General features: G+C 40.3%; 1 protein-coding gene across 5 annotated transcripts in view; it reads right to left on the bottom strand.

Moving 5' to 3' along the window:
* Positions 1-13,525, bottom strand: part of CHD1L (chromodomain helicase DNA binding protein 1 like) — an 84,989-nt gene that overhangs the window by 48,597 nt on the left and 22,867 nt on the right. For 2 of the 5 annotated variants that reach the window (XM_044914124.1, XM_044914123.1), the window contains exons 2-6: positions 10,896-11,008; positions 8,007-8,113; positions 7,352-7,466; positions 6,554-6,585; positions 2,307-2,388 (exon numbers count right to left, since the gene is read on the bottom strand). The exons of 2 other annotated variants lie outside the window; for them this stretch is intronic. In XM_044914124.1, coding sequence (XP_044770059.1) covers positions 2,307-2,388; positions 6,554-6,585; positions 7,352-7,466; positions 8,007-8,113; positions 10,896-11,008 — 449 coding nt within the window. Of the gene's footprint in view, positions 1-2,306; positions 2,389-6,553; positions 6,586-7,351; positions 7,467-8,006; positions 8,114-10,895; positions 11,009-13,525 lie in introns of those variants that run through there. One more of the 5 variants, XM_044914125.1, reaches the window with a different exon arrangement.

Genomic DNA, 13,525 nt, shown 5'->3' with positions numbered 1-13,525 from the left:
TCTTTAAATTTTGAGCAACAAGTAAGAACAAGAAGAATAAGAGACTAATGAAATAAAAGGTTAGGAAAGACAGTAACAGATATTAGGTTAAGCGAAGGACAACCTCTAAACTGACATTAATAAGAACTAATGCCATTTGAGTTAAAGAATGCAGCAAAAACGGAAAGCCATATCCCACGTATGTTATTTGAAATACTGAAATACAGTATGATACATATATACACATATGTATACATACACACACCTTATTTTAAATATAAAAATGCACTATATTTTGGTTTCTAAAATAATATATATGCATATTTATGTGTTTGGGTATTCACCCGCACAGCAAAGGATATGGCAGCTGATATACCAAATGTTAATGTATGCACGGGAATAAGATTATTGATGGTTTTTATGTTTATTCTTGTGTTTCTATATTTTGATTTGGAGGGGGTCATAAGAAGATACTGATTTCATAGTCAGAAAAGGTAACAGATGCAATGATACAATTAAAACTGATTTGAAAATGATATATTACTATTTTTTTTGCAATCTCCTTTTTTTGTTTTCTTTTAAATTGTTTAATCAATGTCCACCCACTCATGCCTGCTCTGCTGATAAGGCAATGTTTTCATAGAATTTAAGTATGGGAACTGGTCAGAAATAAATGCTTTCAACAACCAATTCACCTTTTTACAATGTGTTCACCAAGCAAAGAGCTGGGGTGACCAAAGAATATGAAGTCAAAAAGATAACCAGGATTGTTGGTCACTACAGTCAACTTATATGGTCACATGAGCTAATGTATTTATTCACAGTAGTGTCCATTTAGTATCAAAACTTATAACTGGGTGAAAAAAAATCAAGTGACAATCTCTTTGTATACAGTATTTTTAAAACTTCTTTTTGTGTACGATACTTTGCAAACATTTCCCACATTGTTAAATATTCTTCTACATAATTTTTCATGGCAGCCTTACTTTGTCAAGGTACTATACTTACTTTGTGAACTGCATAACCAACTCCCTATGTTTCACTACAAATTGCTTCCAACTTTTACAAACAAGCTGAAAACAATATTATAAAGGGGGAAAAAAGGTACTACCCTTTTTCCCACCTCTATCAATAAATACATTTCTTTCCAACCAACAAGTTGTCTGCAATTCAAACCCCAGTTCATGCTTAGATGACACAGAAATTCCTCACATAATCCCTCTGAGACTTAGTTTCCTTATGAATAACAAGGATAGACTCTGGGACCCGCAACAGAACTTAGCCACTCCAAACCCTGGGGTTCCTTTACTACACCTGCTTCTCTTCTCCCATTATCCATTAGTAAACTGGGATGGTAGTTTAGGGTTAGGTGCCAGAATATGACAACCTCTTGGGAAAAAGATACTGTTAAGAGTCCCTAAAAGAGGCAAAAGACATCATAGAGTGGAGGGGGCCCTCCAGGGTATAGCAATCTTTGAGACTGGACTAATAACGGACAGTGACCATATCTGCATTAAAATGCTAAAAACTACAACTTTTAGCCAGTAAATAGAGAATTCAGACCTAAGACTTTCCTGCAAATCACCTCTAAATTTACTAACTCATTTGTTATAGGACATGATGTTATAAGACAGGGACCAAACTTCAGTGATGGCCACAGGAATTCTCATATGTGGTCTCATTTGTAAGGTCAGCAAGGAGAAGGGCACTTCTTACTCACAAGCTGTTCCACTGGCTCCTCAGAAAAGAGGGCAAATCTAGGGCTACACTGACATTTTTCATTTCTCACTGTGCCACAATGGTGCCAGAGATCAAGAGAAGGGAATGAGATCAAGGGTATCACACTCAAAAGTATGACAAAGACAAGAGAGACCAGAGCTAATAGTCAATGGCATGCAATGGGGTCTCTTCATTACTCCATGTGAACTATCAAATCCTTAAAAAAGGTAAATGCGGGGGAAGGGTAAAATATGTCAGATGCATCTGCTATTGCAGACAGAAGAGTTATAAGAAGATTATTTTTAAAGAATTACCCCTCTGAAGATCAAAAGAGAGTTGAAACATTTCCAAAAATACAACGTATTTTATTGAGGTAGTGTCTTATTATTTGATACCCAGATTTCAGTAAATGTTATCTTCTATGTAAAAGACGAGAGGAAGAAGTTAGGCCATATTAAGTACTACCTCTGTCACTCACAAAATGTTTATTTAGCCCTATAGAAATCTGACTAAAAAAATGTTTCAACTTAACTAACTCTATACAGGCCCAAGATAGTATTTTTTTTAAAGGAAGTTATACAAAAACTAAGACTATCCTGTGAGTTTACCTCTGAAAGTGTCTTATGCAGCAAGGAGCTTTGGTTTTTCAACCTGTGAGCTTCGTCCACAACAAGAACACTCCAAGGGAAGCTGTGAGAGAAAAGTCCAAGCTTTCAGTTTTGTGTAACCCAAGCATGTATCTCATAGCCAAAAAGTCTTACCATACAACCAGCACTAGTGTTGGAAAGACTAATATTAAGCCCATTCTATTAGAAACACACTCAAATTGCCTTTTTTTCTTAAGATTTATTTATTTATTTATTTATTTATTTGAGAGAGAGCACACACATGAGTGGAGGGAAGGGCAGAGAGAAAGAATCTCAAGCAGACTTCCCACTGAGCATGGAGCCCCACACAGAGCTCGATCTCACAACCCTGAGATCATGACCTGAACCGAAATCAAGAGTCGGATGCAACCCAGGCACCCTCAAATTACCTTCTTATCTGAAAGCCTGCCATGTACAAAAGACAACATCTGGATAAGGTACTAAGCTTAAGGGAATTTGTTTTCCAAGATGGGAAAGATCTGTGCATAAAGGCAGAAAGGAAGGAGCTAGAGACAAAAAGCAAAAGGAAACATTTATGACCACCTACTATGTGCCAGATCCTGCGCTTGGTTGGGGCTTTATGTCTGTTATTTAATCCAAGAGAACATGGTGAGTAGACATTACTCTGCTCATTTTACCACCAAGGAGACTAAAGCTCAGAAAGATTAGGTGACTGGGTCAAGGTCATAAAGCTAGAATGAGGTAGAGCTGAGATTTAAACCCAGAAGAAAAATCAAGAGAAAATGGTGTCACAGTAGCTTAAAAAGTGTTTTAGATTTAAAAATGGGAAAGCAGTGAGCAAGATCAAATGTTATGGACGTTCGGGAAGATACATCCTTTCGATATACCATGGAAGTCATTGGTGGCTGTTGCTAGAGCACAAAAAACTCGAAATATGGAAAAATATGTTATGTATGAATATGTTCCAAGCTACATTATTTAAAGTAGCAAAAAGCTGAAAATAAATAAGTCCAATTATACATGATGTAATATTATTCAGCATTTTGAATACTATGATGATTATCTTACAATAAGAAGGCCCATGGTAACTAAAAAATATATAAATACTATGTATCTTCTCACAAATGAGAAACCATGCAAGAGATAACAAAGTGAAAGTTATAAGATTTTTTAAATTTTTATTTTGAAGTTTTTTTTTTTTTAATTTATTTATTTAACAGAGAAAGAGATAGCGAGAGCAGGAACACAAGCATGAAGAGTGGGAGAGGGAGAAGCAGGCTTCCCGTGGAGCAGGGAGCCCAATGTGGGGCTCGATTCCAGGACCCTGGGATCATGACCTGAGCCGAAGGCAAACGCTTAACGACTGAGCCACCCAGGCGCCCCTCAGTTTTTATTTTGTTTGCAAACATTCTGTAATCTCATTACATTGTTCTTTTTTTTTTCTTAAGATTTGAGACAGAGAGAGAGCATGAGAGGGAAGGAAGAAAGTGGGAGAAGCAGACTCCCCACTGAGCAGAGAGCCTGATGTGGGGCTCGATCCCAGGACCCTGAGATCATGCTGAGCCGAAGGCAGACGCTTAACCAACTGAGCCACCTAGGTGCTTATTACATTGTTCTTATACTTAAAAAACTAAATGTATATACAAGGAAGATACACTGGAAAGACAGTGGGTAGGGAAATAAAAATCACTCAAAAATTAGAGAAAGATCTTCAGCAGATGTTGGCCTTACAAGGAAGATGCCCTCTTCCTCTGAGGCTACAGAGAAAATCCAGAAAACAGGTGCAGAAACAGAAACCTAGTACCATCTACCTATTGAGAGCGATGCAGATGGAGGGAGAACTGGGGGTCCAAAGAGAGTAGGAACTGGGATCATTCCTGCTGGGTAGCACTTGGAGGAGATGCATTTAAGGATTACAAGGAGTTAAGTGTCCAACTGGTGTTGGACAGTGGTCATGAGATAAGGTGGCTAAGTGGCCATAAAATAGCACTTGGCCTGTTCGAATCAGCATTCAAAACAATTTAGGTCCTATTTCCTTGTGAAGAACTGGGTATTAAAGTCTTACAAAGATAAGCAAACGGTAAAAGCTTATCAGTGAAGCAGCCTACAGGGAGATGGATGTGGGCTCGGTGAAAGGAAGGAGGTCAAATCACTCATCAAAGAACACCAAAGTACACCAAAGGATGCCCCCTGGAGGGGAAGAGGTGGAGTGAATTTCAGCACTGAATGGAGAGTGGGATGAGGGAACTTCTAACCCTCTCGACCTAAAGATTTCATAGGTCTGTTATCAAAAAAAAATCTTCGTATTTTTCATATTGGTATGTACACCATCTTAATTCCCCACAAAACCTCTTTAGGACAGGTATTACATTACCCTTTCTGGCTCTTCTCAGTGTGTGATCTAGTAATACACAAAATAACCTTGTCATGTCTATCAAAACAACAAATCTGTACCCCTGGGGTTCATACTGTTAGCCAACATTATAAATGCCCCCTTATTACTTAGGTTCTTAAATTCACATGGGATGGACTTAAGATGGATGATTTAATATAAAAAGATTGTATTTCTGATGAATAATGTGAAACTCCAGTGCACTTAGATAATTTGAGAAGCTGTCCCTGGGGTTTGTTTTGTTTTTTTCTGGAATCAGTATCAGATGTATGTATGTATGTATGTATGTTTGTTTGTTTGTTTACTGAGAAGCTCTCTTAAAGTTTCCACAGCAATGCATGCTATATTTGGATATCTGCTTTGCCATTATTAGCAATGTAGCCTTGGCTGGGTTACCTAATCTGTTACTTTCCTCCTCCAAAATATGAACAATAAATAATACCTGCCTACTAGGGTTTTCATGAAGATTACGTAGGATAATTTAAGTACCCAAAAACATTTATGTCCCAATCTTCTAGCCTTTTGAGACTTCCCACATTCTGCCTTGTATTACGGATATCCAAATACTGCCTCTCCCTCTACTGGAGTCTACATCCTCTTAGGGAGCTCTAGAGTTTACTTTCCTGGCACTGCTGGTAACTCCCAAACAGTGCTTTTCCAAAGAAAAGATCTTCAACAAGTATTAGTTGGATATTAATAATAAAAAAAGACAGGGAAAGCATATTTTCTTCTTAAGAAGAGTAAGATAACGTGCTCACTTAAATGAAACTTAAGTGAACCAAAATATGGGATGGAAGTCATGAAATTTATGTCTGGGCCTTTAGTATCTCAAAATAAGATGAAAACAGGGGCGCCTGGGTGGCTCAGTCCGTTGGGTGGCTGCCTTTGGCTCAAGTCGTGATCCTGGGGTCTTGGGATTGAGCCCCGCGTCCAGCTCCCTGCTCAGCGGAGAGCCTGTTTCTCCCTCTCCATCTGCCTGCCACTCTGCCTACTTGTGCTCTCTCTCTCTCTCTGTCAAGTAAATAAATAAAATCTTAAAGAAAAAAAAAAAAGATGAAAATAGAAATCCAACTCAGAAGAACCTGGATGAGAAATAACATGTAAAATACTGATAAAGCACTATGAAAACAAGTTTCTGAATATTAAAGATGCCCACCTAACCACATCATAACTATGCATTCTACGGAGAATGAAATCCTGTCAATACATTTTTTCTTATGTACCTAAAGTCTGGCTAATGTTTAATTTACATTATAACCGTAGTCCCAACCCTATACTGTAACATATACCCCTAGTATCGGGTAGTATGAAGAATTACATCTAGGTTTCCTATACTTCATGAGCTGATATGAGAGCCTGAAAGCTAACTACTTAAAAGTATATTTAAAACTCCCTTCCTAACAGGTGAATTTTATAGCACTGACTGCTACTCAGGATATTTCTAGGAAAAGGCTCGAATAATTCACCTCCTATATTATTATAAAATCTCCAAACAGCAGTCCTGAAAGATGTCTATGCAATTTGCAATGAAAAGAGTCTAATATTTATTAACCACCCACCATGTACACCTTATTTAATCCTCACAACAGCCATCCAAAGCGAGATTTAATTATCCTCATTTCACAGATGAAGACGCTGAGGTTCACTAAGGTTAAGTAACCCAAGGACACACAGCTAATGAGCAATGGGCTATAGTGCAGGCATTCTGCCATGCCACCTGTCTGTAAATAAGACTCATGGAAGACATACCAGGAAGATGTACCAGACACACGATGAAAGAGACAAAGTACTAAAATGTAAAGACATGACTCTCATGACATATTCAACAGTTTCTGAAGCAGTGCAACATACTCACGATTTTAGAAATGATGAATCTTTCAAGCAAATCTGAAAAAAGACACATTATAACTAGTATTAACATAACTGATACTATAAACTACTTTCTTATTAGCTAAATCCTGTAGTTTAAGAGTTAAGTCTCATTCATTCACTAAGTAAAAAAAGTTCTGAGCATAATTTTTAAGTAGCGCTATCCCGGAGAAAAAACATAGGCACGAATAAGTGGAAGGTCTTGCTTACAGTGACTGAGTCTTCCCTTAAAGAATAGGAACTTAAAATGAAACTGAACCCCCCCCCACCATGGTGAATGGGTATTAAGGAGGGCACGTATTGTATGGAGCACTGGGTGTTATAAGCAAACAATGAATCATGGAACACTACATCAAAAACTAATGATGTGCTGTATGGTGACTAACATGACATAATAAAAAAATTTTTTTAAATAATTAAAAAAAAAAATGAAACTGGAACTTAGTGTCCTCTACTCCCATCCCGCAGTAATAGACAATGCTTCAGCCCACAAAACCCTTTCTCCTACCTGCCTGCCTCCTCCTATTCACCAGCCAAGTGCCACCTCCCTGGGGAACCTTCACCCTTGATGCACCAGGAAAGAGGGAGAGATAGCCAACTAATTTGGAACACAACTGTCCTTCACTTCCTTTGGTCATGGTCCCTCTCTGAGAATCTAATGGAAGTAGACTTTTCTCCCAGAAAAATGTATGCTCTCAAAAAAAGTTAAATTTAATTCCAGTGGATTCTACAACTTCTACAGTCCCAGGTTAAGAGTTCTTGCTATAGAGAGATAAATGGATACCTCATAGGTAGTTAGCAGCACATGAAAATGTGACTCTTGTTTTAGATCTTGCTGTAGATGGGCTCTCTCCTCCTTGTCACCTGCATACGTTATACAGGAAAGACCTGGAGCAAATCTGAATCCAAGAAAAGAGGTAGATGAACACCAATGCAGAGCCAAAGGGAAGGGTGTACAGATCTGGAAAAGTACATTTCATGGAAGATCAAGGACATGAAGACTTCCTGCAACCAGAAAGAGTCCTGGGCCTCTGGAATCTTATCTAGAGTAAAGGTAAAACTATGAATAAGTTCCTGTGTGAAAAGGCAGAAGGGCTGGATGAATATCTACAAGGGCACTGTACTAATTCTAAAGAGAAAACTATTTTTTCCATGCTGGTTACTTCCCATGTCACTGCGAAAAAGATGGTTTCTCCTTTAGTTCAGCAAAATTTACTGAGTACTGATCTTCAAACTGCCAAATAGTAACAATAACATCCATTGAACCTTATCCCCATCAGATTCTTTCTCCTACCTACATTGCCTCAGGTCAGAGTTGTCTGGAAGAAATCAAATCACTGATTGGGGCAATATGTTGCTTTATCATATTTCACATACCACCCAGAAAAAAAATCTTAATCAATGTAAAAAACAAAATTGCAGCTACATCTGCTCTATACCTCTCCATCTCTTCTCTCCAGTTGCTCAAAACGGACAAGGGGCAAAGAATCAGAAATGGTCCTTCATCATTTAATCTTCCTGCCAAGTAAATGAAGAGAGCAATAGTCTGGAACACACAAAAAGAAGGCAGTTTTTATCACATTTCCACATGAGAAACAACCACAAAGTTGCCATGACCTTGGAGGGAGCACAAACAAAAAAATAACATACAATCTTCCACACATCTGGAGAGTCATCCATTCCTAAAGTGAAATCATGTAAGCCTAAACAGAATTGCCAAAGAAATTTATGGTACTTAATTACATCAATAGTTCACAAGCAGTGGTGCTCAGTATTTATGTATTGAACCCTGTGATGCAAAGGGAAAAAATCAGGAAAGATTAACAGAAATAAATGAAAACAGTGCAAATAATGCACAAGATCAAGAAAACTCTAAAACATAAGGCAAGAACATCCAAGATGTGACTACAAATGACCTACTAGGTGGTGGTCTCCGCTGCTTGCCACACTCTCCAGAGGGAGGATGTTTTCCTTCCTAATTTCCTCCCTCATTTCCTTAGTGTTTTCCTTCCTTCTGCCTGCATTTATAGAGTGCCTTCTATTTTGCTAAGCACTGTTCTAAGATCAAGTATATCATAGTGAACAAAACAGACAAAACTCCTAGCTCTCCTGGGAGCATACATTCTAGTGAAGAAAACAAACAATAAATAACACCTCGTAAGCATATAAAACAAAAATCTTTGTAAAGCCAAACAGGCATATTTTAGGACATCGCTGTACGTACTTTTGACTAGAAAAGTTTGTTTCTGTGATAAAGAGAGAAAATCACACTCTTTCATAAAACAAAATTTTGAGGAGCCCCCATGCCCAAATGCTGAACCATTCTGAGAAAATCTATCCTAAAGATACAATCCAAAATCCTGAAAAAGCTATATGCCCAAGGATATTCACATGGAGGTTAATACAGCATAAAAAGAGGGGACACCTGGCCATTCCTCATCTGCAGAATATTTACGTTATGATGAATTCTCTTGATGGAATATTATGTAGCCAGCAGAAGATGACTGTGAAGGATATAATAAAATGGATGATTACAGTAACAAAGTTAGATTAATAAAATACAAACTACATGTACGCTATAATGTCAACCATTTAAAACACACTGCTATTCGTTGCTTATGGATAGAGTGTTGTGGCTATAGGGTGGCAGTTATTTTTTAACGAGATTACATTAATTTTATAATGGAAATAATTTCCTTTAAAAAAAAAAAAAGAATTTCCTTTTTTAACTATCCATCACTTCCCAGCCCAGATTGTACCAGAGCAATCACCCAATAAGTACATACTGGAATAAAATCATTCTATTTAGCTTTTGCTGAGGATACTATTGAGAGAAAAATTTATCTTTTGTTAGGGTAAACCACATGTATCTACAAAATTAATTTGGATTTACTAGTGAATTCTACCAAACATTTACAGAAGAAACAATGCCAATTTTACACAAATTCTTTTAGAAAACCAAAGGGGACAGAAACTTTTAAATTCATTCTGAGTCCATCTTTACCACAAAACCAAAACCAAAGACATTATAAGAAAAGAAAACTACAGATAAGTATCTTTCATGAACACAGATGCAAAAATTCTGAACAAAATTTTAGCAACATGGAATTTGGAGGTATAATAGTTTTAGGACACTTAAGGTAGAGCTATATGAACACTCTGGAGAAAGACAAAGGACAAGTGGAATTTGCTGGCTCTGAATGAAGTCAGAGGGATTCCAATGTGCAAAGCAAAGGAGACTGCAGGGAGGGCTCTGTACATGATCCGAGTATCTCTTAGCCTGGCTCTCAGAGAGATCCAGAAAACTTACCTTTGTTCTAGTTCCATAATTCTCAGTTCAGGAATGAACTGAGGACCCGATTTATTTGCCTGAGAAACCTGAAGGTGACAAATGAGGTCCTTGAGGGTACCATACTCAGAGGTCATTCTGTATTCCGAATAACCCCTAGATCAATGAGGTATACGTGACTTATATAAAGTAGTCTCCAACATGTGGTCAGACAGAACGTTTGTAGAACTATGTGCAGAACTGCTCCAACTGGATGTTTATGTATGTCAGGTCAGACTTGCAGGGGGCAAAAGAGCCTCTAAAGGGATCAGTGAGACCTTCACTCATTCTGTCTATTCACTGGTAAAAACTTTTTGGTATGGGGAAACTTATATGTCCATGGTTTCTGATCAAGTGGCCTCTGCTGTATATCCTGACTGCACTGACTTTCTTTAGTATCTTATAGATGAGTAAATCTTGTGTGACTAACCCAAGGAGTGTCTGTGTCCGGACTTTCAATCGATCCAAGCCTTCCACTGACATCTGACAACACAGGGCTATGTTGGTGATCCTCCTGCCAGAATAATCCATCTCAATGCCCAAGGAGGCCACATCTGATTCTCCAGGTCTCTAGACTGGGTGCTCCCACTAGATGACCAAGGCATTTTGGAAGACAGGATTCTTCCTCTGCACTTCTCTAGCATAGCACAGAAACGAGAAGTAGCCCTACCACCCACTGAGGAAGAGAGATAAATAGATCCAGTTAACTAAATAGAAGTATCACTAAGGAGGGCAGAGTCCATTTGATCCCGGGGAGACAGATATATTTTCATAGAGAAAAACCCTGCCCATTAATTGCAATCCTATGTCAAGTGACACAGTTAAAACCATCCCCGTAACTAGGAAAATCAATTCCAAGGTCATAACCTCTTCACAAAGGTTTAGGCATTTCACCTCCTAGTATAAAAACCCACACTAGTAGGGAGCAGCTACAGATAGTGAGAGGCTGTGAAGAGGTATTTCAGCGGAGGTGAACAGCGGTCCCTCCACAGTAACATACCTGGCAGGTTTTACCCAGGCCCATCTCATCTCCCAGGATGCAGCCATTCTGACCATGGAAGCACTCGGCGAGCCAGTTGACTCCCTCCAGTTGATAAGAGCGTAGATGAATCCCTAGGAATAAAAAATACAGCAAGTCTGAAAAGCAGCCATTTCAGCACTCACAAGCTATCTTCTAAGACTTCAACTAAAGAACATCACAGCTAGGAAGTTACAGAAATGTACGCATGTGCTGACTTCCAAACAACTTTTTTTTTTTCTTCTCAAATGACATTTTGAGCAGACTAAGTCACCATTATATCTGAAGCCCTAACAGCCTGTCCATGTCATGGGATCCACTTGCCAGATGAGAAAGTCAAGCTGGGATCTGCCTCTATACTGCCTGGCTCTCGTGCCAGTGTCCATTCTAGGAAGGAGGCATCACTAATGCAACATAACCACAACCAACAACACTTGGATGGTACATGTGTCTGCAACCTTAACTGCAACCATTTAAGTTTGCCATCAGTGGTAAAGGAAAAAAATCAAGCCAAGACTACATTAAATTCAGCTTCAACAGAGGAGCAGCACCGCTAAGAACTGAAATGATGTTGCATAGAGAATGTTTAACAGTGCACAAGAACAGCAGAAAACATCTGAAATCACACTCCAGAGTGCAAGCATATCTCCAGGGGAGCTCTTATACAGGACTGGTGGCCAGTTTTTACGTCTGCTGCCCTGGTTTTTGTGATTGCCACCCAAGGGCTTTCCCGTGATTGCCTCGCTCTGGTGGCTAGGGGGGCTTGCATTCCTGGGTCCCACAGGACTGTAACAATGGCGTGCTGCCACCCCAAAGCCGGAAACAGACAGCAAACTGAAACTAAGGAAAAGTCCTACTTGCTAGTCCTAGAACTTCAGCTTTGGGGCAGGCTTCCCCTTAGGCAGGATCTAGAGGCTACAAAAGTACTCTCAGAGAATATCGGCTGCAGGGTGCCATCATTGCCCTCTCACTCTGCCTCCTTGCTACAGCTCACCAGAATCTCCCAGAAAAGTGCTTATATACTTACCTGTACCCCAATTTTGTCACTGCTGCCCAAAGGACAGCATGAAATTGCCTGGCTCTGCGGGGGGAAAATGGCGGAGGAGTAGGGGACCCTATTTCAACTGGTCTCTGGAATTGAGCTGGATATCTACCAGACCACTCTGAGCACCCACGAAACCAGCCTGAAATGTAAGAAGATCTGGATCTCTAAAAACAGAATATCGCAGGCAGTTGGTTTTGAGGTACGAAACGGGGCGCCCTGATTCTGTGGGCAGATATCGGAGGATAAACAGCAGGGGGAGGGTGCCTGGCCCTGGGGATCCTACACCTCCGGTGAGCGACAGCCTCGTGCGCTGCGGACAGAGCACAGACTCGCAGACCAGTAGTGGCGGGGAAAGGACTTTAGGGCAGCCCACGGGAAGGAAACCGGAGCGGCAGTATCACGCCTGCAAACTGCAGCCCCTGGGATGGAAACCTGGAGTGGCGGGGCCACGCGCACGGGAACTGGGAGCGGCTGGCAGTTTTAGAAGCACAAAGGGCAGAGACGTGCCCCAACCTGGAGGCAGGACTGGGAGCGCTGCAGAGGGGCACACAACCCAGGAAGCTGCAGTTTATAGCAGCATGGACAGAGACAGAAACGGAGACAGTGTGGCCTGGAGAGCTCCCTGAAGAGCAGACTGCGATCTCTCTGCTTTGAAGCAGAGGGTTGGAAACGATCTCTTCTGCTCTGACTCCCTGAAGAGACACCGAAAGCTGCCAGGGAACAAAAGCCCCAAAGACTGAATCCCGCTGAGCCCATCCCTGGCCACAGAGGGGCAGGGCAACACCGCCCAAACAGGGTTGCCTGAGTAACAGCGTGGCAGGCCCCTCCCACAGAAGACAGGCTGGGAAAACAAGAGGCCAGCAACCCTAAGGTCCCAAGAAAACAGGTGCATCTTCCTTGGGTTCTGGTCAATAATTTGGACTCTACATTCCCTCAAACACCCATCAACAGAATGACTAGGAGGAGGAGCCCCCAAAATAGAAAAGACTCAGAGATTATGATTTATGCTGCAGATTTACAAATGGATACAGATATAACCAAGATGTCGGAGATGGAATTCAGGCTAGCAATTGTGAAGACAATGGCTAGAATGGAGAAGTCAATTAATGGCAACATAGAGTCTCCAAGGGCAGAAATGAAAGCTGAATTGGCAGAACTTAAAAATGCTATCAATCAGATCCAATCCAATCTAGATAATCTAACAGCTAGGGTAACTGAGGCAGAAGAGCGAATAAGCGACCTGGAAGACAATATAATAGATAAAAAGGGGAAAGAGGAGGCCAGGGAAAAACAACTCAGAATCCATGAAAATAGAATCAGAGAAATAAGTGACACCATGAGGCGTTCCAATGTCAGAATCATTGGAATCCCGGAGGGAGTGGAGAGAGAGAGAGGACTAGAAGATGTATTTGAGTGAATCATAGCTGAGAACTTCCCTAATCTGCGGAATGAAACAAACATTCGAGTCCTAGAGGCAGAGAGGACCCCTCCTAAGATCAAGGAAAACAGGCCAACACACTGGCATGTAATAGTAAAACTTGCAAATCTTAGAACCAAGGAAACCATC

The sequence above is a fragment of the Neomonachus schauinslandi genome, chromosome 4 (genome assembly GCF_002201575.2).
Source record: "Neomonachus schauinslandi chromosome 4, ASM220157v2, whole genome shotgun sequence".
Classification (NCBI taxonomy): domain Eukaryota; kingdom Metazoa; phylum Chordata; class Mammalia; order Carnivora; family Phocidae; genus Neomonachus; species Neomonachus schauinslandi.
This window is presented reverse-complemented; position numbering and strand designations above follow the sequence as displayed.